Genomic DNA, 26,743 nt, shown 5'->3' with positions numbered 1-26,743 from the left:
TAGAAGACCCCATTTATCCAGGTTTAATATTTTTTATAAATTGTTCCAGAAACGGTCTCATTTTAGTTTTTTTACAATTATGATGTTCTTATAAATGATATCATTGAATAATACTTCAATTATTAGGTAATAGTTTCGCAAATATATATACGTAATATATGTATATATGTAAATAAGTTCGATAGCTATATACAAACGCATAAAAAATTAGAAACCCCTCATGTTCTTCAGTTACTACATTTAGTCTCTTGACATAAAAATCCAAAATATATAAAAATTATATACAAATTTATGCTGTTTTCTTGTTGATGTAAAGGTGAATTCTTTAACTATGCATTACCGCAATTTTCTAGCCTGTCTTAAAGAAAAATAAATAACACAAATAATATTTCAACCGATTTTATTAATATATGTATGTAGGAAAAATATAGTTAAATTTTAAATAGAGATTGAAAACGGATGCATAACAATAATTTTTTAGCATATTACATTATTATTAACATTATAATATTTTAAGCAATTCGATGTAGTATTCAATCCCCTAAGATAATACTAGATTTATTCAATCTTCTTTGATTGTATCCTTCTTGATTCTTATTAGCAACATAATTTCTAATCTCTGATTTGAGAGACATCTCTTTACTTTGTTTGTGTAAAGTACTATAACTTTGTCTTTGCGTTGTTGTGTATGACACTGTACCGGAGTGTTGCATATTCTCAGTAAAAGCAGAAGACTGATGGGTTTTCATATTAGTAGAATTATTTCCTGTAGAATGTAACAAACATGCACCGTTTCCCCTTAACGAATGGGTATTGCTCAAATTTGTTGAAACGCCAGAAATACTTTTTCTATTTTGAACATCGCTTGCATTACTTTTTTCTGACAAGAAGAAACCAGTGTGATGACCAGAATTAGAACTTTTTCTTATATCCGCATTGCTCGATTCATTGAGAGTGAAGCCTAAATTCGATGATGAATTAGAAAAGTTTTTGTCCCGTTGTATTTTATACGTTCTATATCCTGAATCTACATTGGAAGAAACTAACTGAAAATTGTCAACATTTACATTGCTCTGATTGCTTGCTAGTCTTGTATCACTATGAGAATAGTTTGAATAATTTTTTGACGACGCTATATTAGAAGAATGTGTTCTTTGAGTTATTAACCCTGTGGAAATCACACCAGAATTATGACTTGAAACATTTGCATTTTTATGTATTTTACAAGAGTTGACATCGGTTGCGATCTGTTCTGCTTTGTTTGTAATATTACGAGAAAGAAAACTGTTTGTAATGTCTTCTTCTGAGTGGAGAGTACTTTTTTTGTGATGAAAAGATGTGTTTGCAGATGAGTGATCTTTTTTAGTTTTAGGATTTATAACAGTCGTTATTTTTCTGGTGCTCACCAATATAGCACCATCTTCAGGCGTTGTTTTTCCTTCTTTTATAGTTTTCCCCGTTTGTTTAAATACCATTTGATTAGATGTTTTCATATCTGTTTGATCATTACCAAGGCAAATAGATGACTCTGACTTAATATTTCTACGTGTTTTGCTCAATTTTTCTTCTAATGTCGAGCTTACAGTTTGCCTTTTAATAAGTTCGGAATCATTTCTTGTTTTAACAATAACATCTCCTTCAACTTTTAAGTTATCGACAGGTTTAACCGGCTTTGCCCTATCTCCTGGAGAATATGCTTGTGTGCTAGGAATTTCAATATTCCCTTGAGGATGTAGATTATCGGTTGGTTTTATAGGTTGAGGTTTTTCTCCATTTATGTACACTTTTTCTTCACGCCCATAAAATTTACCACCTGTTCGCAAATTATCAACAGGCTTCACTGGTTCTGGACGTTTACCAGATTTTTCAAACACGGTCAAAGTTTGTTTTGTTTTGTTACTTGTTGTGTTTTCTATTAATGTACTACTGTCAATGTAAACCAAACTATCTTTTGTTAAATTATCTTTAGGTTTTATAGGACCAGGTCTTTTAACAGGTGAAAATGTGGTTTTCTCTGGTGTGTAAAACTCACCTTCTGGGTGTAAGTTGTCTAGTGGCTTTATATTTTCACGTCTTTCAGAAGTTACATGTATAGCTTTTCCCTTTATGTATGTTTTCTTTTCCGACATTATATTATCTTTATTCCTTTCATAAATTTCAATTTTACCTTCAGGTTTGAGATTATTAATAGGTTTTATTTGCTGCGGCCTTTCAGAGGAAGTATATTCTTTTTTATCTGGATAATAAAAATTTCCTTCCATGCGAAGATTATCAGAATGTTTTATAATTTCTTGGCGTTTCGTGCTAATGAATTGTTGTTTATCTAAAATATGCATTTCTCCTTCTTGATGCAAATTATCTTGTGGTCGAATTGGCTTTTCTTTTTTGGCCGGCTTAAATTTATGTTTTTGAGGCAATTCTATTTCACCCTCCGGCTTCAGATTGTCAACCGGCCGAACTTGTGGATACCTTTCGCCAGGGGCAAATACAGGTTTATCAGGGATTTCCATTTTACCTTCAGGTTTCAAATTATCAACTGGTTTAATTTGTTGTGGTCGTTGTCCTGGAGCATATGTTGATTTTGAAGGAGAATAAAATTGTCCTTCGGGTTTTAGATTATCATCAGGTTTAATAGGCTTAGGTATTTCGCCGGAAACATACTTTGGTTTTTTAGGCATTTCCATTTTTCCTTCAGGTTTCAAATTATCAACTGGTTTGACTTGTTTCGGCCGTTCTCCCGGTGCATATGTAAGTCTTTCTGGAGAATAAAACTGCCCTTCTGGTTTTAAATTATCACTGGGGCGTACCTGCGGATATCTTTCTCCAGGGGTGTATTCCGGCTTTTTAGGAATTTCCATTTTACCCTCTGATTTCAGATTATCAACTGGTTTAACTTGTTGCGGTCGTTCTCCCGGGGCGTATGTCGGTTTTTCAGGGGAATAAAATGGACCTTCGGGTTTTAAATTATCACTTGGACGTGTCTGTGGGTATCTTTCTCCAGGAGCGTATTCTGGTTTTTTGGGAATTTCCATTTGACCTTCTGGTTTCAAATTATCAACAGGTTTAACTTGCTGAGGTCGCTCTCCAGGAGCATATGTTAATTTTTCTGGAGAATAAAATTTCCCTTCTGGCTTTAAATTATCATTAGGGCGTACCTGTGGATATCTTTCTCCGGGGGCGTATTCTGGCTTCTCTGGAATTTCCATTTTACCTTCGGGTTTTAGATTGTCAACTGGTTTAACTTGTTGCGGACGTTCTCCTGGAGCGTATTTTAATTTTTCAGGGGAATAAAATTTTCCTTCTGGTTTTAAATTATCACTCGGTTTTATTTGAACGGGACGTTCTCCTGGGGTATACTTTGTTTTTTCCGGATAATACAATTCTCCTTCTGGATACAGGTTGTCGACTTGTTTCACGATGTCTTGACGTTTTGATGAAATGTATTGCTGTTTCTCTTCAATGTAAATTTTACCCTCTTGTTTAAGATTATCTTCAGGCCTTACAGCCTTAGGAATATCACCTGAAATGAATTTTTGCTTTTCTGGAATATATATCTGTCCTTCTGGTTTTAAATTATCACATGGCTTAACTTGTGGAAATCTTTCTCCTGGCTCATACTTTGGTTTTTCGGGAGTATATATTTCTCCTTCAGGACGAAGGTTATCAACTGGCTTCACAAGTTCCGGACGTTGAGACGGTATGAACGCGGTTTTTTCCGGTGTGAAAATATCCCCTTCTGATTTCAAATTGTCGCTAGGTCGTATTTGTTGAGGACGTTCAGAAGGAACAAATTTGGTTTTTTCTGGAGTAAAGATTTCACCTTCTGGATGTAAATTATCTACAGGTTTGACCAATTCTGGTCGCTTTGAAGGAACAAATCTTTGCTTCTCAGGAGTAAACATTTCACCTTCGGGTTTCAAATTATCTTCGGGTTTAATGGCTTTCGGTATTTCTCCAGAAAAATATTTGGGCTTGTCAGGTATTTCAATTTTTCCCTCCGGTTTCAAATTGTCTATTGGTTTTACTTGGTGGGGCCTCTCTCCAGGCGCGTATGTTAATTTTTCTGGACAATAGAACTGTCCTTCTGGTTTTAAATTATCAGTAGGCTTTATTTGCTGAGGACGTTGCCCAGGAGCATATTTTGCTTTTTCTGGTGTGTACATCTCACCTTCGGGATGTAAATTATCTACAGGCTTCACCAATTCTGGTCTTGTAGAAGGAACAAATTTCTGTTTCTCAGGGGTAAAAAGTGCTCCCTCTGGTTTTAAATTATCTTCAGGTTTAACCGGTTTAGGAATTTCTCCAGAAATGTACTTTGGTTTTTCAGGAATTTCCATTTTTCCTTCTGGCTTTAAGTTGTCACTAGGTTTAACTTGCTGCGGTCTTTCACTAAAAATATATTTTGGCTTTTCAGGTGTATGGAAATCGCCCTCAGGTCGTAAATTATCGCTCGGACGAACTTGTGGGAATCTTTCGCCGGGCATGAATGGTTGTTTATCGGGTACTTCAATTTTACCTTCCGGTTTTAAGTTATCACTCGGTTTAATCTGTTTTGGCCGCTCTGCAGGCAAATATTTTGATTTTTCGGGCGAATAGAAATCTCCTTCAGGTTTTAAATTATCCGACGGTTTGATTTGCTGAGGTCGTTCTCCTGGGGCGTAACTTAACTTCTCGGGAGTGTAAAATTGACCTTCTGGTTTCAAATTATCATTGGGCCTCACTTGCTGTGGACGCTCACCCGGTTTAAATGAAACTTTTTCCGGATAGTACACATCACCTTCTGGGCGCAAATTGTCCAAATGCTTTATTATTTCTTGCCGCTCAGCTGCTACAAATTCTTGTTTTTCTTCTATGTAGATATGCCCTTCTTGTTTTAAATTGTCTTTTGGTTTGATTGCTTTAGGAATTTCTACCGGGGTATATTTAGGTTTTTCAGGAGTATGGAAATCTCCCTCAGGTCGTAAATTATCGTTTGGACGAACTTGTGGGAATCTTTCTCCGGGCATGTATGGTTGTTTATCGGGTACTTCAATTTTACCTTCCGGTTTTAAGTTATCACTCGGCTTTACCTGTTTTGGCCGTTCAGCAGGCAAATACTTTGATTTTTCGGGCGAATAAAAATCTCCTTCAGGTTTTAAATTATCTGATGGTTTGATTTGCTGAGGTCGTTCTCCTGGGGCGTAACTTAACTTCTCGGGGGTGTAAAATTGACCTTCTGGTTTCAAATTATCATTGGGCCTCACTTGCTGTGGACGCTCACCCGGTTTAAATGAAACTTTTTCTGGATAATAAACATCACCTTCCGGGCGCAAATTGTCCAAATGCTTAATTATTTCTTGCCGCTCAGCTGCTACAAATTCTTGTTTTTCTTCTATGTAGATATGCCCTTCTTGTTTTAAATTGTCTTTTGGTTTGATTGCTTTAGGAATTTCTACCGGGGTATATTTAGGTTTTTCAGGAGTATGGAAATCTCCCTCAGGTCGTAAATTATCGCTCGGACGAACTTGTGGGAATCTTTCCCCGGGCATGTATGGTTGTTTATCGGGTACTTCAATTTTACCTTCCGGTTTTAAGTTATCACTCGGCTTTACCTGTTTTGGCCGTTCAGCAGGCAAATACTTTGATTTTTCGGGCGAATAAAAATCTCCTTCAGGTTTTAAATTATCAGACGGTTTGATTTGCTGAGGTCGTTCACCTGGGGCATAACTCAACTTCTCGGGGGTGTAAAATTGGCCTTCTGGTTTCAAATTATCGGTAGGCCGGACTTGCTGTGGACGCTCACCCGGTTTAAATGAAACTTTTTCTGGATAATAAACATCACCTTCTGGGCGCAAATTGTCCAAATGCTTTATTATTTCTTGCCGCTCAGCTGCTACAAATTCTTGTTTTTCTTCTATGTAGATATGCCCTTCTTGTTTTAAATTGTCTTTTGGTTTGATTGCCTTAGGAATTTCTACTGGTGTATATTTAGGTTTTTCCGGCGTATGGAAATCTCCCTCAGGCCGCAAGTTATCATTTGGACGAACTTGTGGAAATCTTTCCCCGGGCAAATATGGTTGTTTATCGGGTACTTCAATTTTCCCTTCCGGTTTTAAATTGTCGCTAGGTTTCACTTGTTTTGGCCGTTCAGCAGGCAAATATTTAGCCTTTTCAGGAGAATAAAAGTCTCCTTCAGGTTTTAAATTATCAGAAGGTTTAATTTGTTGAGGCCGCTCTCCTGGAGCATACAAAGACTTTTCCGGAGTGTAAAATTTGCCCTCTGGTTTTAAATTATCACTTGGTCGCACTTGTTGTGGACGCTCACCTGGTTTGAATGTAACCTTTTCTGGATAATAAACATCACCTTCCGGACGTAAATTATCCAAATGCTTAATTATTTCTTGCCGCTCAGCTGCTACAAATTCTTGCTTTTCTTCAATGTAGATGTGTCCCTCCTGTTTTAAATTATCCTTTGGTTTAATTGCTTTCGGAATTTCGACTGGGGTATATTTATGTTTCTCTGGGGTATGGAAATCTCCTTCAGGCTTTAAATTATCAGAGGGTCTTATTTGCTGCGGACGTTCTGCCGGCGCATAGTCTGTCTTCTTAGGAGTGTAAAATTCACCTTCTGGTTTTAAATTATCATTTGGTTTTATTGCTTTAGGAATTTCTACTGGCGTATATTTAGTCTTCTCAGGAGTGTGGAAATCTCCTTCAGGTCGTAAATTATCATTTGGACGAACTTGTGGATATCTTTCTCCGGGAATGTATGGCTGTTTGTCGGGTACTTCAATTTTTCCTTCTGGTTTTAAATTGTCACTAGGTTTTACTTGCTTTGGCCGTTCAGCAGGCATATATTTTGTTTTTTCGGGAGAATAAAAGTCTCCTTCAGGTTTCAAATTATCAGACGGTTTGATTTGTTGAGGCCGTTCTCCTGGCGCATAGATCAGCTTCTCGGGGGTATAAAATTGGCCTTCGGGTTTCAAATTATCATTAGGGCGCACTTGCTGTGGACGCTCACCCGGTTTGAACGCAGTTTTCTCTGGATAATAGACATCACCTTCTGGACGCAAATTGTCCAAATGCTTTATTATTTCTTGTCGCTCAGCTGCTACAAATTCTTTTTTTTCTTCAATGTAAATGTGTCCTTCTTGTTTTAAATTATCTTTTGGTCTAATTGCCTTGGGAATTTCTACTGGCGTATATTGAGGTTTTTCGGGAGTATGAAAATCTCCCTCAGGTCGCAAATTGTCATTTGGGCGAACTTGTGGAAATCTTTCTCCGGGTATATACGGTAGTTTGTCAGGCACTTCAATTTTGCCTTCTGGTTTTAAATTGTCGCTAGGCTTCACTTGTTTTGGTCTTTCAGCTGGTAAATATTTTGCTTTTTCCGGGGAGTAAAAGTCTCCTTCAGGTTTTAAATTATCAGAGGGCCTGATTTGCTGTGGGCGTTCTCCCGGTGCATAGCCTGTCTTTTCGGGAGTGTAAAATTCACCTTCTGGTTTTAAATTATCATTTGGTTTTATTGCTTTAGGAATTTCCACTGGGGTATATTTAGTCTTCTCAGGAGTATGGAAATCTCCTTCAGGCCGTAAATTATCGCTCGGACGAACTTGTGGAAATCTTTCTCCGGGAATGTATGGCTGTTTGTCGGGTACTTCAATTTTTCCTTCTGGTTTTAAATTGTCACTGGGCTTTACTTGCTTTGGCCGTTCAGCAGGCATATATTTTGTTTTTTCGGGAGAATAAAAGTCTCCTTCAGGTTTCAAATTATCAGACGGTTTGATTTGTTGAGGTCGTTCTCCTGGCGCATAGATCAGCTTCTCGGGGGTATAAAATTGGCCTTCGGGTTTCAAATTATCATTAGGGCGCACTTGCTGTGGACGCTCACCCGGTTTGAATGCAGTTTTCTCTGGATAATAAACATCACCTTCTGGGCGCAAATTGTCCAAATGCTTTATTATTTCTTGTCGCTCAGCTGCTACAAATTCTTTTTTTTCTTCAATGTAAATGTGTCCTTCTTGTTTTAAATTATCTTTTGGTCTAATTGCCTTGGGAATTTCTACTGGCGTATATTGAGGTTTTTCGGGAGTATGAAAATCTCCCTCAGGTCGCAAATTGTCATTTGGGCGAACTTGTGGAAATCTTTCTCCGGGTATATACGGTAGTTTGTCAGGCACTTCAATTTTGCCTTCTGGTTTTAAATTGTCGCTAGGCTTCACTTGTTTTGGCCGTTCAGCTGGTAAATATTTTGCTTTTTCCGGGGAGTAAAAGTCTCCTTCAGGTTTTAAATTATCAGATGGCCTGATTTGCTGCGGACGTTCTCCCGGTGCATAGTCTGTCTTCTCTGGAGTGTAAAATTCACCTTCTGGTTTTAAATTATCATTTGGTTTTATTGCTTTAGGAATTTCCACTGGGGTATATTTAACCTTCTCAGGTGCATGGAAATCGCCCTCAGGCTTTAAGTTATCACTTGGGCGAACTTGGGGAAATCGTTCTCCAGGAATATACGGCTGTTTGTCGGGTATTTCAATTTTACCCTCAGGTTTTAAATTATCACTAGGCTTCACTTGTTTTGGCCGTTCAGCTGGTAAATATTTTGCTTTTTCCGGAGAGTAAAAATCTCCTTCTGGTTTTAAATTGTCTGAAGGTTTGATTTGCTGAGGTCGTTCACTTGGAGCATAGGAAGACTTTTCTGGAGTATAGAACTTACCTTCTGGTTTTAGATTATCATTAGGCCGCACTTGTTGTGGACGCTCACCTGGTTTGAATGCACTTTTCTCTGGATAATAAACATCCCCTTCTGGCCTCAAGTTATCCAAATGCCTTATTATTTCTTGACGTTCAGCAGCTACGAATTCTTGTTTTTCTTCTATGTATATATGTCCTTCTTGTTTTAAGTTATCCTTTGGTTTGATTGCTTTAGGAATTTCTACTGGTGTATATTTAGGTTTCTCTGGTGTATGAAAATCGCCCTCTGGTCGCAAATTATCATTGGGTCTAACTTGTGGGAACCTTTCTCCAGGCATATAAGGTTGTCTGTCGGGTACTTCAATTTTGCCTTCCGGTTTTAAATTGTCGCTAGGTTTCACTTGTTTTGGCCGTTCAGCTGGTAAATATTTTGCTTTGTCGGGCGAATAAAAGTCTCCTTCTGGTTTTAAATTGTCAGATGGCTTGATTTGTTGAGGTCGTTCTCCTGGTGCGTAACTTAATTTCTCAGGAGTGTAAAATTTACCTTCTGGCTTTAAATTATCGTTTGGTCGTATTTGTTGTGGACGTTCCCCTGGTTTAAATGCAATCTTTTCAGGATAATAAACATCGCCTTCTGGACGCAAATTATCGAAATGCTTTATTATGTCTTGACGCTCGGCAGCCACAAATTCTTGTTTTTCCTCTATGTATATGTGTCCTTCTGGTTTTAAATTGTCTTTTGGTTTTACTGGCTTAGGTATCTCCACCGGCACGTATCTAGGTTTTTCAGGAGTATGGAAATCTCCCTCCGGTCGCAAATTATCATTTGGGCGAACTTGTGGGAACCTTTCTCCAGGAATATACGGTTGTTTGTCGGGTACTTCAATTTTCCCTTCCGGTTTTAAATTGTCACTAGGTTTCACTTGTTTTGGCCGTTCAGCTGGTAAGTATTTTGCTTTGTCGGGTGAATAAAAGTCTCCTTCAGGTTTTAAATTGTCAGATGGCTTGATTTGTTGAGGTCGTTCCCCTGGTGCGTAACTTAATTTCTCAGGAGTGTAAAATTTACCTTCTGGTTTCAAATTGTCATTTGGTCGTACTTGTTGTGGTCGTTCCCCTGGTTTATATGCAGTCTTTTCTGGATAATAAACATCACCTTCTGGCCTCAAGTTGTCCAAATGCCTTATTATTTCTTGTCGCTCAGCAGCTACAAACTCTTTTTTTTCTTCTATGTAAATGTGTCCTTCTTGTTTTAAATTATCTTTAGGTTTGACTGGCTTGGGTATTTCCACCGGCATATAAACCGTTTTTTCAGGAGCATGAAAGTCCCCTTCAGATCGCAAGTTGTCGCTTGGGCGAACTTGAGGAAATCTCTCTCCAGGTATATATGATTGTTTTTCAGGCACTTCAATTTTACCCTCTGGTTTCAAATTATCGCTAGGTTTAATCTGCTTTGGTCTTTCGGACGGTAAGTATTTTGCTTTTTCGGGCGAGTAAAAATCTCCTTCAGGTTTTAAATTGTCCGATGGTTTAATTTGTTTTGGTCTATCTGCCGGCTCGTAACCTGATTTTTCTGGAGTATAAAATTCTCCTTCTGGTTTGAGGTTATCACTTGGCCGTACTTGTTGTGGACGCTCACCTGGCCTAAATGAAGTTTTTTCTGGATAATAAACATCACCTTCAGGTCTCAAATTGTCAGAGTGTTTTATAATTTCTTGTCGTTCAGCTGCTACAAATTCTTTTTTTTCTTCTATGTAGATGTGTCCTTCTTGTTTTAAATTATCTTTTGGCTTTACTGCCTTAGGTATTTCCACCGGTATATATGCGGGCCTTTCAGGAGTATGGAAATCGCCCTCTGGTCGCAAATTATCACTTGGACGAACTTGCGGGAACCTCTCCCCAGGCATGTATGGTTGCTTATCGGGAAGTTCAATTTTTCCTTCTGGTTTCAAGTTATCACTAGGTTTTATCTGTTTAGGCCGTTCGGCTGGTAAGTATTTTGCTTTTTCAGGGGAATAGAAATCGCCTTCAGGCTTTAAATTATCAAAAGGTTTAATTTGCTGCGGCCGTTCTCCTGGTTTATACGAAGTCCGTTCTGGAAAGTAAAGTGTTCCTTCTGGATGCAAATTATCGATGTGTTTTATTATTTCTTGTCGTTCAGCAGCTAAAAACGCATGTTTTTCTTCAATATATATTTGCCCTTCTTGTTTTAAATTATCTTTAGGTTTAATAGCTTTCGGAATTTCTCCTGGAATGTATTTAGTTTTTTCTGGTGTATGAAAGTCTCCTTCAGGTTTCAAATTATCATTTGGACGAGTTTGTGGAAATCTTTCGCCAGGCGCATATTTTGTTTTTTCTGGTATTTCAAAATTGCCTTCGGGTTTTAAATTATCAACAGGTTTAATTTGCTGCGGTCGTTCTCCAGGCCTATATATATTTTTATCTGGATAAAAATGTTCACCCTCTGGATGCAAATTATCAGCGCGTTTTATTATTTCTTGCCTTTCACTAGCTATGAATTCCTGTTTTTTTTCTATGTAAAAATTACCTTCTGGTTTTAAATTGTCATGTGGACGAACTAGAGGAAATCGTTCACCTGGTTTATAATCCTCGCTTTCAGGAAACTCAATTATTCCTTCAGATTTTAAATTATCATTTGGTTTAATATATTGAGGGCGTTCGCCAGGCTTATATTTCGGTTTTTGTGGAAAGTAAATGTCACCTTCCTGATAAAGATTGTCGGAATGTTTAATTATATCTTGCTTCGAAGCCATCACGTATTGTTGGTTGTCTTCCAAGTAAATTTCTCCTTCATGATAATTTTTAAACTCTTGGGTGTTAATAATATCTGTAGAATGTTTAACATCATGTCTAGCAAATTTATTTATGTCTTTAGTTTCATATAGCATTTCTCTCATTTTAGAATCAGTATCCTGCTGTTCCAATAAGCACATTTGACAATTACCATATTTTTCAACTGTGTCATATTCTGTATTAACAATTTTTTTATCGATTTTTGAAAGATCATCTTTAGTCCACGTATTAGATCTAACACGAGTATAAGATGATTCAAGGTTTTCATCTAAAGTGAAAAATTTTATTATTTAAAAAATCTTTTACAAAATAGAGTTATTAGTTTTTGGAAATATAACAGATAAAAAGTTTTTTTCTATACCTGTTGACGAAAATACATCGGTTGTAGATTTTGAGTGATCGATTTCGTCTTTTATTTGGTGAAGACTGAAAATGAAACAATGTTTTCATACTTATAATTAAAATCTTTACAATTAAAATTTTTTATTGACTAATGTTCAAAGAATTATTTTTGAAATGGTTGTACATTTAAACAGAAAACTTAATAAATAGTAGAAAAAATTAATGTATGATCTAAATTAACAAATATTTTTCATTGATATGGTTTCCCAATTTTTTTTTGCACTTTCCAATTTTACTTTTAACTTATATTCGCTTACTTTAAACCATAAAATAAACTGATTTTTTTATTTTTCCTAACTAAAGTCATTTTATCTTTTCAAATGTTATGTGACATAATTTGTATAATTTTTCAATATAATAATTTCAATTTATTTTAATTTAGTCAAGTACAAATATTTTCATAATTAATATCTGATCATGTAAAGTAATCCCAATGTGGATTTTAAATCTTTTGAGTATTTATCGATTCTAAATAGTACCACTAACTACTCTATATCTAAATCTAACTCTAAATAGTGTCACTAATTACTCTTATACACACGAGTATTTCAAAATTTTCATTAATTTTAATAAATTTCATAAATTTTCACATATTGATACATAAAGTCTTTATCAGAAATTAGAAAATTTGAAAAATGTGCAATTTAAATTTGTTTAATTATGTGAGAACTATTAATTATTATTCAAGATATTAATTGCAAGTTCTTCATTTGAAATAATTATACTTACCCACTTGTTATTCTTCTAGTTTCATCATACAAATCTCTTTTCACGTTAGTTACACTTTCATCGTGGATCTGAAATTAATTAAATTTAAAATTAAATTTAAGATTTTGTTATTCATTTTTCTTTAAAACGAAAAATAAAGCTATTTCTTACCAAAGTTTTTGATTTTTCAAAACGTTCATCAGTTAATTCATTCAAAGTAGTCAAAACTTCAACATTTTGTGTCGGACTCTCGACAATTCTTTCCACCACGTTTGTGTGTGTTTGCTCATTGACAGTTTTCCAAGTGTTACTTTTAGCATCGAAAACCTGAAATTTAATAACACAACGTTTGTCACAGATGTATATCCAAAATATATTTTTTTTAAGTTTTCGCTGGGTAAATTTATTTAAATCAAATAAAAATAATTACTTAATATAGTACAATCATTTTTGTCTTTTATGTAATGTAAAATAAACTAATATCATTCCTTGATATTATTTATATTTAAATACTTTGAACAAAAAAAACATTTTCGCTACGATAGCTTGTAACTTTTTTTTTTAAATTTTTTAGCTATGCGAAAATGGTCTGCGCATGGGAAGTAATTAAAAATTTGGAACGATTTTTGCAAAGCCAGAAATTTTACATACATTATGCATATGTATATATATATTTAAACAAAAGCAGGAATATTAGCTTTAAATAAAATCTTTGTGTTGTTGTATGATAAAAAATAAAAATATTTAATATTTTATTACAATTAAATACACTTATGAGTTTTTTCAAAAGACATACATATGTAGCTCAACCTACATATGTACGTACATATATATATATATCAATCGTAAATATTGATCTACCCATGTATATTAATTTTTTGTATATAACAACATGCAAGTAAAAATTAACCAAATGTACCAAAAATATATTATACTCGTAGTTTAATTTATTTTTTAGGAAAAAATTTTTTAAAACTTAAAAATTTTTGCTTATGAAAAACTTTTACTGTAATGTGTTTATTTCATGCCAATGAATTTTACAAAGAATTCAATCAACCATAAATGGTACCCGCAATTTCTACGCCAACACTTTTTCGAAATGTTAATATCCTAATAATGATTCACCATATAGTCAATTATTTGATAAACAATGAAATTTAAAGAGATCCACAAATCAATTTTGTGGAGCCAAAACACTTTTTATGGAAAAAATGAATAACATATTCGCAAAATTAAGATTAATATCATAATGCCATTTCTTCTATATATGCACATATATTTATACAGGCATGTATAAATATATTGACATATTAATACGAATAAAATTTATGGATATGTACATATTTTGAAATATTGATAATACAATCATTGGATTGATACTCATAAACCAAGAAGTACTAAAAATCAATGGTTCATATTTTTTTTTGGATAAAAAGCTAACTTTGTTCTTTTAATTTCAAACTGTATAACGAGCTTTAATCAACCAATATAATACTCTAAAATTTATATTTGTATATGTTTATATTTACAATAGTTTGTTATTTAGATTTTTTAAGACACTTCAACGCAATTCATAATAATTTTTTTTTTAGACAACCACCTACTTAATAAATTATTATTTAAAGTTTTTATAATTTTGCACAGTAAAAATTCTCGAAAAGAAGCAAAATAAAGTTTATTTTTCTTTTCTTAAAGAAAAATTTCCTAGTATTATAAATTTTCCTTCTTATGCATGTATTACCAGACATAACACATTACACAATAAAAAATAAGTAAAAATATGTGTTAAAATCTTAAATTTATCTATAAAACTTGTGAGTTAATTTTTTCTGTTATAAAGTTGTACGTGCAATAAAATTTTTAGCAAACCGGTTCGCCATAAACGAAAAATAAAATGACATCACTATTGCAATTATTTACTTTTATCATCAAGCTACCAAATTTGGAAACAAATTATATTTTAAACTTCAATATTATATATTCCATTTGCTTTTACATAAGTTACCTGTCGTCCATGAGTTATGTAGTATATTCCTCTTTTATTTTATTTTTATTTTTTTGAGTTATTCATATACAGGTGGTCGGAGACTCAATGTAGCTCCCGAATCAGGGTAATAGAATGACTTCAGACGAAAAAAAGCACTAAATGAGTTTTTGCTTTTTGGGCCCTCTTTTTCGATTTATAGGGCCTAAAAGTTGGAATTTCTGAAAACCGTCTAATTTTTATATTTTTATTGATAGCTCGAGAAATATGCTGAGATTCAACTTAGAAATATCGCAACAATATTTAATATATGTACATAAATCTAATTGAAATATAAAAATTAAAAATGGCTAGACATTTTTATTCTAATTTTTTTTTTTGATATTTAATTCTGAAAATGTTCCGAAAAAGACCTTTAAGCCAATTCAAAATGTCTCTTATTTTTATGTTTTATATTAACATAATTCCAAAGGAGCTTCTATTCTCAAAACAATTTATTATTTGAAGTGCCGCTGTTCAAACAGTTTCAAGATATTTTTGAATTCGAAATTACTGTTGTATGTTTTTCTATTAACTTCTTTCTTAGCGTTTCCTCTCGCCAATTTTCTTTTTATTGATGGATACATGAAAACTAAAAAGTTCTATACAAACATATTTACAACACAAAGTTCAAAAGAAGCTCAAACTATTTCCTTCCTTTTATTAAAGATTCGACAAAAATTTTGATCTTTTTCAATAAGCAACAACATTCAATAAAAAAATCTAACATTAAGTCAACAACAAACTTTAGCTCATGGTTTTTAAATGTAATAATAAACTCTTTACAAAATTTATTAAAATTATCTGGTTGAGATAACGATTAGTTAAATACTTATTATATTTTTCTTATTTAAAGTACATACATATTTTTTTTCTTTTAAAGTACAAAATTTAGTGAAACTTTCAAAGTATAGATAAGATTTCCATCAAAATATTAATATATTAAACAATATGAGTAGGTAAAAACAAATATATGTATGTATATATTTCCAAATTGTTTCCATATTAGATACAATTTAAAATTCTGAAATAATAAATGCATAAAATTAATTTGTTTTTTATTCTATACACCTAATATGAGTATGAAATAGACACGCAAATAACGAATGGATACTTAATTAAAGAAATTGTTTTGCTATAAAGGTAGAGCTGGATTTTTCAAAACTAGCGCCCAGATCGTTGCTGTTACGGAACTTGCAAATTGCTTTTACGTTAGTTAAAGACAGTAGTTTATGAAGAATTTTCATCTTTTATATTTTGAAGTGGGTTATGAAAATGTTTTTGTTTTTCCAAGATAATACGCTGTAAAAGCTGAAGAACGATATTCGAGCTTACAAAGTGAGCCCAATAACTTTCAATATAGTAAATATTAAGTAAAAATGTTAGGAATGCTTCTCCCGAATTATGACGCAAAATATACAGATAATAGGAAAATGAATAAAGTTGGGTCAAACCAATGGTTTGTATTGTAGCACTTTTCCCTTCAACAAATGAAAATACAGTCTTGCTTTTAAATACAGTCTATTTATACCTATCACACTATTAAAATTATTTTCATTCATATACAAAATTATTTCTAGGATTGCATATATTTAGGATGAATGATTTATGCAGTCTTTGAAATAAAGCAAAAATTAATATAAAGTGGGGTTAACATAATGCTCGATTTTAAGGTTTAATTTTGTGAGTTAAGAAAAATAATTATATTTTTTAATTTCATGGAATTTACCGTTAACTTTTTGCGTTAATAGAAATTTGAAAAAGCTTGCGGTTTCGGAAATATAAGGTGTCAAAAATTCAAATTTTACAAATTTCAAGAGGCGATAACTTGAGAGGGGGTGGAGATGGAAAAAAATTTTCTTCTAGCGAAATGAACTATTTGATAATGTCTAAAAGCTCCTAAAATTTCAAGCTTCTACAGGCTGTAGTTTGGAAAAAAAACGACATCAAAAATTTGCAAAAAAAGGACTTTAGATAACGGTAAATTTGAACGGCCATTTTGCTTTTCTAAAGTTCAAATATAGTATGCCGCGCTAGGGGAAGCAAGCCGCTGCTTTTTGCGTTTGCAAAATTTCAAAAATGCTTATGGTTTCATTGCAACAAATAGTTAAAAAAGGCCATTTTTAGGGTTTTGGGGGGGTATAACTTCTAGAGGGGAGCAGATAGGTAAAAATTTTGTTCTACAGAAATAAGTTTCTAGTAAAGATCTATGTACATATAAAATTTCAGCTTTCTATCTTCAAGGGTGTAGAAGTTTTGTAAACAGACACACGGACAGACGGACGGACGGACGGACGGACGGACGGACGGACAGACGGACGGACGGACGGACGGACGGACGGACGGACGGACGGACGGACAGAGTGAAACTAATAAGCACTTTTTTTCAAAAAATTTTTGGAAAAGTGCTAAAAACAAATGTTAGAAAATCTTACGATAACTTAGCAAGGATCGGAGGAAAAGAAAAATGTCTCCTATTAGTTTTTACTCATCTGGACTTATATCAAAGTATTTCTTGAATACAATCGAGTTTCGGATACTTTTTATACATATTCAACTATTTATTGATTAAAAATATAAAAGTTCACAAAAATCAATATATGTTAGTTGTTGTTGTTTTTTATGCCTGATATTTCCATATATAAAAAAAAGTACTAAGTAATTCAATTTATAGAAGACTTAAAACAGTTAAATAAAATTATTCGACAATATTATTTGAGAACCTATCAGAACATTGGAAAAATACAATCAATAATAGAAAACCATTTAAATAAAATAACAGAATTAAAATAAAAGTAATAAAGCAAATTGACAAAAATAGATGTGTCTTCAAGCATTCAAAATGCAAAAACTAAACATGTTAAATTGTCTAATTATAGCAATAATAAATAATTTACCACGGAGACATCTAGTTTTGGTGTTATCATTTTCAGATATTTAAGAACGTTTTTAAGCTAAGATATTAGTCGAAGATGAAAGAGCATTCGATTTTATGACGCCTAGATTAATTACCTAAATATGTAGAATTTTCAAGTTATCTAGATTTTATCTTCATAGTTATTAACCTCGATTCTTTTATTTGTCATTAACTTTCTAAATATTTTCTTATTCAATATATTTTTTAAGAATTGTTAAGTATTCAACAAATTTTTATTTTAATAAATTTTAAATTCTCTTGAAATTTCAAATTATATAGATTTTCATTTTTAGAAATGATCTGAGTTTTGACATAATGATATATAAAGATATATGAGAAAAAAAATTATTTTATCAGTTGCCACTTACACTATAATATAGCCAGGCATTTAGTTTGTCTTAAACGGCTCTGTGTTATACGTAAGTATACTATGATTGAATCAACATAACTTGCACTATATACATATGTATGGTACCATTAATGTTTATACAAAATTGCATATACTATTGACGTTGAATATCAACAAAAATAGAAATTATTAATTAAATACTTAATATAGATACTTTATAATTTAAACTTTGAAATATGTCATTTAAAATTTGCGATATTCTTAGATTAACTATAGTATTTTTAGCTTTTCGTGTTAAAAGATATGATGTATGTATTTAATCAAAAAATAATAAAGTTGGATCAAACCAATGGCTTGTATTGTAGTACTTTTCCCTTCAACAAGTGAAAATATTGCTTTTAAATACATTCTATGTACACCTACCGCACTATTAAAATTATTTTCATTCATAAATGAAAGTATTAGGATTGCATATTAATATAAAGAGGGGTTAACATAATGTTCGATTTTAATAGTTAAGTCCGTGAGTTAAGAAAAATAATTATATTTTTTAATGTCACGGAATTGTCCGAAACGCAAATAGGTTTATAGAAATTTGAAAAAACTTGCGGTTTCGGAAATACAAGGCGTCAGAAATTCAAATTTTGCAAATTTCAAGAGACGATAACTTGAGAGGAGGTGGAGATGAAAAAAAATTCTTCTAACAAAATAAAATATATATTAGTATCTAAAAGCTGCTGAAATTTCAGGCTCCTACAACCTTTTGGAAAAGTGCTAAAAAAGCATTTAATTTCTAACCCTGGTAATTAATAGAATTGGAAATGAAGATAGAACTAAAGCAATCATCAAAAATATCTATTAACATTAGCAATATTATTGAATGCACTTTAAAAACGCTAGCGAATATCATAAATTTTTGATTTTTATTAAAACGAAGACTAGATGGTTTTCTAAATTTATTCTATTCCGAGTCATGCGAAAAAATTTGACATTTTCCGAAAGTGCAATTTTTATGAAAATTAAGCAAAATGTCCCCAGACATTTAAGAAGGAAAATCAAAGAATCAAAGAAAATACAAAGCAATGCTACCCAAGCATGCTTTGGAATCTTTTAAAGTTCATAAATTTTTCACAAAAAAATGGTCCCGTAGCATTTATAAAATTAAAGTAATAATGAAATCCAACAATACTAATAAAATTTTGTTAGCATCGCGTGATGAAATCATCAACAAAAAAACAAGTTACTTTTGTTTTCTATTTTAAAAAGTGTCCTTCTAAAAAAAGGGACAATTAAACCAGTTACTTTTACATTTTCTTAAAAAAGAAAAACCACATTTAATTGTTCTACACTATTTAAGGTGATCGATTTAAATTTTATTAAAAAAAAAAAGTTAAACAATAAATTTGTAATATTAATAACCCTAGTGTATATTTTTTATATATATGTAAATATATAAGTATGTATATGTATGTACGAAATGTTTATGATCTATAGACAAATTTTTACAACTTTTTTGTGTAGTAAGAAAACAAAATAACAAAAAGGTTGTATTTTTTTTTTAATTTCAAAAATCAAAACCATATTTGATATTGAAGACATATCAAATGAACAACAGAATTAATTGAGAAAGTTTTATAAATTATTCATTCGATATCTTTTGAGTTTTGCTATCAATGTCACATCATTTATACAAACACTTAAAAAATCTTGAAGAAAATCTTATATACATAGGTATATGAAAGTGTATATAGTATATGTACATATATCTACGTAACCTACATCTACCTACAAGAAAAATACATAATAAGCACAAAAATTCATTTTATGATGTCATTTTTTTTTCTGGCGATCATCTTAAATGAATTTTTTGCATTTCTTATACGTAAAACCATACACACATTTATTACTTAAAAAAAGTTAATTTAAATTTTTGTATTAAAAAAAATAAAATACATTAACTTTCTTGTTTATGTATGGAAGTTATACAAATGTATTTACACACTTAGCAAAAATTTAACTTTAGAAAATGATTCAGTTCCTGTATATTAATAATTTTAACCGAAATTTTAATTAAATAGTAAAAATTATTCATCATCGAAGGTAATCATATTCTTTTCTTTAACTAAAAATATTTTGCTTATTTTTGTTTTTGCTATTTTGTATTATCGGATAATACAACTAGTAAACAAGTGAAATACATAATATACCCCTCTATTATGTATATCGGTATCGGCCGATAAACGATAATTTATCGGCAAAATTTTGTGTTTGTATTACCAACATTGTTTATCGGTAAATTTTATCGGAGTCGGGAAAGCTTTTTTTCCCTGTATAGGAAACGTATTAGCTGGTATTATGAAAACGATAAATTGTCGGGTTTTCACCGATTTAAAAGCGGGTACAAATTTTTAGACGACAGATTTTTTTTTTGTAAAATCTTCATTTTATCAAGGAAACTGGTGTAATTAATTGCTTTTTTAAAATGTAAGCATTTTTTCTAAATTATTTTCTTTCAAAATGTTATTCATATATTTTATTTAGGAGTAAAATCGTAAGCAACAAAAAACAAATTGCGCGGTTAGTAGAAAAAATGGAAGAGGACTTAAACCTGGCAAGGAATGATAATCTGAAATTCTGGATAAACCTAAAAAATGTGTACATATTATATAAATAATAAAATAAAATAGGTACATAAACATACATTTTGTTGTCTAAATCCAATGGATTAGTTGAATCTCTTATATGTCGTCTTTGAATAGCTTGCGTTTCTTCACTTTCAAAATATAATGCACGTGACATTTTCCCGATATATGTATACTTTTATTTTACAAATTTAACAGAAAATAATTTTCTTACAACAACTTTTTAGCACATCAAAACCAAATTCAAAATAGTTTTAAAAATTTTTTGAAAATAACTTTTGAAAGAAAACAAATGTCATTAGAAAAAAAAACATTTTCTCCAATTTACAAAAACAAAAATTTGTATGAAAAAGCTTCTTTTAATCGGTTGAAATATTTTTATCGGTATCGGTTCATAATACAGAAGAAACCCAAAACCGATGAGAACTGCCGATAATATATCGGCCGATACCGATGTTCATAATAGAGGGGATAAAGATATTTCAAGCAATAACACATAAATACTACAAAAAAAGCTTTAAGTCTATTATATATACTTAATATAAAGTAGAAAATTGCGTGATCTTGAGTAAAATAGAACAAAATTATTTTTGTTTTCTTTCATTTTTCTTATATTTTGTTATATTTATAAAGTCTCTCTGCATTATAACAATATTACTCTCGAATTTTTAAAAATAGGAAAATTTAGTAAGATAGTCGAACGCAATGGAATACAATTCAAAAAAAAAAACAAAATAAATTTTTCACTGACAAAAACAAACTGTGTAAAAACATCTTCAGTGGTGAACTCGATCTATTCCATACAAATTTAAGTTTTATGTCTTTACCGCTATTCTTTTGAAATTTAAGTGACAGTTGAACAACAATTAAAGCTATTAAAGAAAAAAAAGAGCGAGAATAAATTTTATTTTTTATTTTATTATTAAAAAGAATCAACCCTAAAGATCTCTTTCCTGAACTGAACATAACACATATAAGAATTTCGGCTTACAAAATTATATTCAATAATAAATTAAATTAATAACCATATTTCCTTAACATCCGATATTAAATACAAGCAGAATAATTATCAATAACCTTAAATATTTAAATATTAAAAGCGAAAAGTTTTACTTTATATAAATGTAAGAATTATTTTAAATGCGAAATATTTACATGGCCTTATTGAGTGTTAAAAATTTCCACATACAGGTATTCGCATTTACGAAAAAAATGTATGTATGTAAGGTTTCAACAAAATATTTTTTCTGGAAACATTTCAATTAACGCTATAACTGATGACTTAAATAATTAGAGGTTGGATTAAGTTGATATTTTAAAAAAAAAATTAATAAGTTTGACAAGTTTCATAAAATATAAGTCTTAAAATAACCAATTCTACTGAATCACAAAACAATTTTACTTATAATCGATTAGGAAGCAAGTGTACCACTGCATTAACATATTCAAAAGCTTACAACCATACTTTTAATCGTAATTGGTATATAATGTATGTACATATATATATGTATGTAATATAGATACATAATAGGTATACAAATATACATATATGTAATATGAAAAATTTAAATATGTTATGCATTTTTTAAATTTATTTACTCGCTCACAATTAAATAATATTTAAATTATTTAATTTAATTGAAAATAATTCAACTTTATACATAAGCTTTTATATTTTAAGTTTTTTTTTATATTTTTAATTAAATATTTTTTAACTAGATATTAATGCGAAATTTTTTTATGAATAGAAAATTATATGGTGAACATTGCAAAAAAATAATTTCATGCTACAAATTTTTGAATCAAGTTGACAACATCATTTAAAACAATCCATAGAAAAACAGATACCACCTATACTTTAAATTACCTTCGTAAATGCATACAAATATTATTTATACTTTAAATTCTTGTTATGGGTATTAAATTCGAAATAATAATATTAATGTTACATTACAGACAAAAATTGTTAAAATTAAACTTTAAATTTTTATTGAAAATTGTCTGTTTTTCACCCAAATTAGCCGGCCTTCATTAAAGCTTTCAATCAATTATTGTATTTGCTATATAAAATTAAAAACCTATAGAGACCCGAATATAAACATATCTATGTTTAAAGATCAGTAAATTAAGAATGTATGTACATAAACTGCTAATACACATAAGGCTATGTGCTCAACGTATAATGCATGAAAGCTCTCTAATAATTTATAATTCCCATTCATTAATTGTTGTTATTATATCACAAAAGTACAAATCTAAATTTTTGGAAACTAAATTTTCAATGGTTTGGCAAAAAAAAAAATTTGCACAAAAAAATTTTTTTTTCCGACAAATTCATGTAGGTTTCAATATAATACAAGTATATATATGTATATGTATGTATGTATGTGTATAAAATAATATATGAATATTTTTTATACTTAAACAAAAATATTAAATTAGGAAAAAAAAAACAAATTTATTTAATTTTTCTTCTCACCTTAGTTACTTCAGTTATTGTTGTTACATTAGCTATATCTGCATTATCGCTTTCAATTTCTCTAATAATATCATTGGGTACAACAACAGTATTTTCGCTAAATGATTTTTCGTCTACTAGTTTCCATTTACCTGTTTTAGAATCAAAAAGTTTCGTTGTGTAGGTTGTTGTTGTTGAATCAGTGACATCATCCAATAATTTTGGAACAAAATCAGTTTCAACGTTTTTTGCATTGCTTATTATTTTCTCGTCAATTATTTTCCATTTACCAGTTTTTTGATCTAAAACCTTTTTCTTATAAACAATTTTATAAGATCCATCAGCATTTTGGCTAACATATTTCGTATATGATGGTTTTATAATTGAACTTTTCGCATAAGATGAAGATGATGAAACTTTAGTGCTACTACTACGAGATTCATATGTTGATGATGATGAGGACATTTGTTTAGTACTTGAACTACTCATATTCATGTTACTTGTTGTATTTTTTAATTGAGATGTTAATGATGATGATGATGATGTAGTTGCTGGTGATATTTTCGTAAAATCGGTAGTGCTTTTTACAGTATTACTACTATAGCTGTTATTCCCATTGCTAGTTAATTTTAAATTATTATCTATTTCAGAAGTCGAAGATTTCAATTTTTTATCACTTTTTTGTCGATCTTTTTCGACCACTTTGATTGTTGATTTTGTCATTTTTTTCTCTTTCTTTCTTTTATTTAATTATGAAAAAAAATTTTTTTTTTGTTATTTATAATTTAAAATAAAATGTCTTTTATTTATTATGAATATGATTACGTGTTAAAAATTATTAAAAGAAAAAAAAATTAAAAAAAATTCTTTTCTTTCTACAAAATTTTTTAAAACTCTAAAGCAAAATGTTAAAAATTTTTATCAAAAAAGCAAAATTTTAAAATTAGCTCATTACTTATTCTAAAAATAGAGTATTAAAATTTTATTATTTAATCGTTCGGTCTAATGTAATATGCCCTATAAATATATTATATATACATATAAAAATTTATTTTTTACGTATTTTTATCCGCAAAGTCGTACTTTATACAGTCACTTTAAAATTTATACTGTCTGACTTTAAATTCAAGTCTGAAAGGTAAAGCTTAACTTTAAATTCCTAACTTATTTGAATTATGTATGTAGGATTCAACCCAACCTACACAAAAACGATTCTATTTAAATATATAAAAAGAGAAATGGAAAAAAATAAGTTAAAATATTGATATATTAACTACAGCAAATTATAAACATTTAAGCTAGATCAAAAGCTTCCTTACACCGGTATATATGGGAACGAAAACGAATGTAATAAAAAAAGAAAATGTTTGTTGTTTTACAAAGCTAAAATATAAAAAAAAAAACAAGAAAAAAAACAGTAAAAAGCTCTCTATATTTTGCTCTCTTATATTTTCATTCAACGTTATTTTCTGTTTATGTATATAAAATTAAATTGTTATATTTACATGTGTATATCACTTTGAACTCGTCTGACTGTATCGAACATAGCATATACATAAGCAATATAACGTTAATTATTTATTGTGGAATATGCGATCACTTCTTCTAACCATTATTTTTATCTAATCATACGTATATTGTGTATATAATATGGTTAGGTCCATAAAAAAATATAAAAAAAAAATTTATTTTTTTCTTTCTCATTTTCTATCATTTTCAATGTAAACTCAAACAGGTTACGTGAATTCTTATATAGAAAATAATCTATAGAGGTATAGTTAGATATCTTCATAAATGTTGGTAAAACGAATATGTAGTTTGAAACTTATTGGTTTATTATTTTTATTTTACATTTATGGAAATGTTTTTAGATTTTAAACAACGAACAGTTCAATACTTCTTTTTGAATTACCACATTATATTTTAATAACAAGTGTGATCGAAACATTTCATACTAAGGTTATTATATAAAAATATATGTACACATATATATACTGGTTATATAAATAATAAATAATATACATACATATAATGTATTATGAAAAGGTAAAAAATTCAATAATATTAAAAGTAACTCAACCGTTAAGAATTGCAGACATTTTCTTAAAAAACTATTATAAAAAATTTCGTATATTAAAAGAATATTAAATATTGTATTCATTAATATGAATTTCAAAGAATAAAATAAAACAAAATGATTAATCTTACTATTTTTTTAGTCACTTCTAAAAAGAACAAAATTTTCCCTATGTAGCTAATTAACTTCATCACATCTAGTGTTAAAGACATTATTTTTCGCATATATTTTGTTAGATTTGTTAATGATGATGTCATTTTTTGTTTTACTTCAGTTCATAAGTTAATTATTATATTTTCACCAATAGTGTTGACTATAACCTACAATAATAGTTACGATATATATACATTATGTACATACATATATACATGTATAGTATCTAAAAAATACAGATTTGATAAACTTAATTATTTTGTTTATTTTATTAATATTTGATTACTATTATTTACATAAACATTTATATATAAGATTATACTTACTCCTTCAAAAAAAATTAAGCTCAAAAAATAGATTGCAATCGATTTGATTAGTTCCAGGATCCAGGAGGCAGAGACAATTTGCTACATTTCAATAATGTGGATATGTAAAACATTAATTAAATAATATTATTTTGATTAAAATTTTATTAAATTAAATTACAGAAGAAAATTTTTGCCTATTGTATTTCTATTTAAAAAAAATTAAAATTTATTAAATTAGAGGCAATAAACAAAAATATTGCTCTGTTTATTCAATTCGTATTTAATTTTATTTTACAGTAAAACTAAAATTATTTAATTTTAACAATTTAAATTTGGAATCCATTTTTTTATCCAGCTAAAAATTCACACATAAGTATGTAAGTATATGTATACTTTCAATTTGATGTATAAATATTACACACATACATTCATTGTACTACAAAAAATTTAGTTGCTTTACAGTCTACAATATATTTACACTAATTATGGTAACTTGCAATTGTACAACCATAGGTTTAGTAAGACCTACCCAGCCTTATTTTGTCCTTAAGATCATTTATGCACATAGCTATATACATATATTTGTTAGCACATATGTACATACATATAAATATACACCTAAGTAGTAAGTACATGCATACGTACCAAGATTTTTTTCTTTTTTTTACGACTGCAAGAAATCTTGTCCCAGATTCAGATTTTGTACTAATACGGTATAATTTGCTTTTATTCAACTTATTTTTTTTGAGGAATCAGTCCGTTTGGCACATCTTTTGGATAAACCAGTAAGTAATAAGACAATGAGACATTCGGGAATTTTGACATCTCTTTTCTAAATTTTTTTCTCTTTTTTTACAAACTCGCAACGCGACATAGCATTGAAAAATATTTCAAAGTAAAGGATTACATCATACACATGCTGCAATCTTTCATTATGCTGCTAAATTCCATAGCTGAATCCTTGATTCTTTTTGATTGATCCGCTTCAAACCTTCTTAAAAAAGCCTACATAATGCCTAAAAAATCAAAAATGAAAAAAAAAAAACTATGCTAAAAAATACGACGAGTGACGACATCATTGCGTAAAAACCGGAATTGAATATACATATTGAGATATGAAAACAGTTCATCCTTTTTTTGTTAAACCATTGGTTTGCCCCAAAGTGGCTATATCGTGACGTCACCAACGAAATTTTACAAATTAAAAGAGCATGTGTCATAACAT

The 26,743-nt window shown here is 30.2% G+C and overlaps 1 protein-coding gene across 4 annotated transcripts; it reads right to left on the bottom strand.

Annotated features, from left to right (window-relative positions):
* Positions 1-383: 383 nt before the first annotated feature.
* On the bottom strand, positions 384-25,081 carry LOC129611188 (titin). Of its 4 annotated transcripts, none has more exons than XM_055524180.1 (6): positions 25,061-25,081; positions 23,002-23,719; positions 12,763-12,918; positions 12,613-12,680; positions 11,843-11,907; positions 384-11,749 (listed from the first exon to the last, which is right to left on the bottom strand). In XM_055524180.1, exons 2-6 carry the CDS (start codon positions 23,701-23,703, stop codon positions 534-536), a joined length of 12,207 nt encoding a protein of 4,068 aa, XP_055380155.1. In that variant the 5' UTR covers positions 23,704-23,719; positions 25,061-25,081; the 3' UTR covers positions 384-533. The 4 variants fall into 4 exon arrangements, with proteins under 4 accessions (XP_055380155.1, XP_055380158.1, XP_055380157.1 ...); XM_055524183.1 differs by lacking the exon at positions 25,061-25,081 and adding an exon at positions 24,040-24,057; XM_055524182.1 differs by lacking the exon at positions 25,061-25,081 and adding an exon at positions 24,019-24,047.
* Positions 25,082-26,743: the final 1,662 nt, after the last annotated feature.

This window comes from Condylostylus longicornis, unplaced genomic scaffold (genome assembly GCF_029603195.1).
Source record: "Condylostylus longicornis isolate FDR11 unplaced genomic scaffold, ASM2960319v2 ptg000048l, whole genome shotgun sequence".
In the NCBI taxonomy this organism is placed as follows: Eukaryota; Metazoa; Arthropoda; class Insecta; order Diptera; family Dolichopodidae; genus Condylostylus; species Condylostylus longicornis.
Note: the sequence above shows the minus strand (reverse complement) of the source record. Positions and strands in the feature narration are given on the sequence as shown.

Coding starts and splice junctions, on each gene's coding strand:
- LOC129611188 (XM_055524180.1), bottom strand. CDS start 23,703: ATGACAAAATCAACAATCAAAGTGGTCGAAAAAGATCGACAAAAAAGT. Junction 11,908..12,612: donor ACTAGAAGAATAACAAGTGG/GTAAGTATAATT, acceptor TTTCATTTTCAG/TCTTCACCAAATAAAAGACG. Junction 11,750..11,842: donor CGATGTATTTTCGTCAACAG/GTATAGAAAAAA, acceptor TTTTCACTTTAG/ATGAAAACCTTGAATCATCT.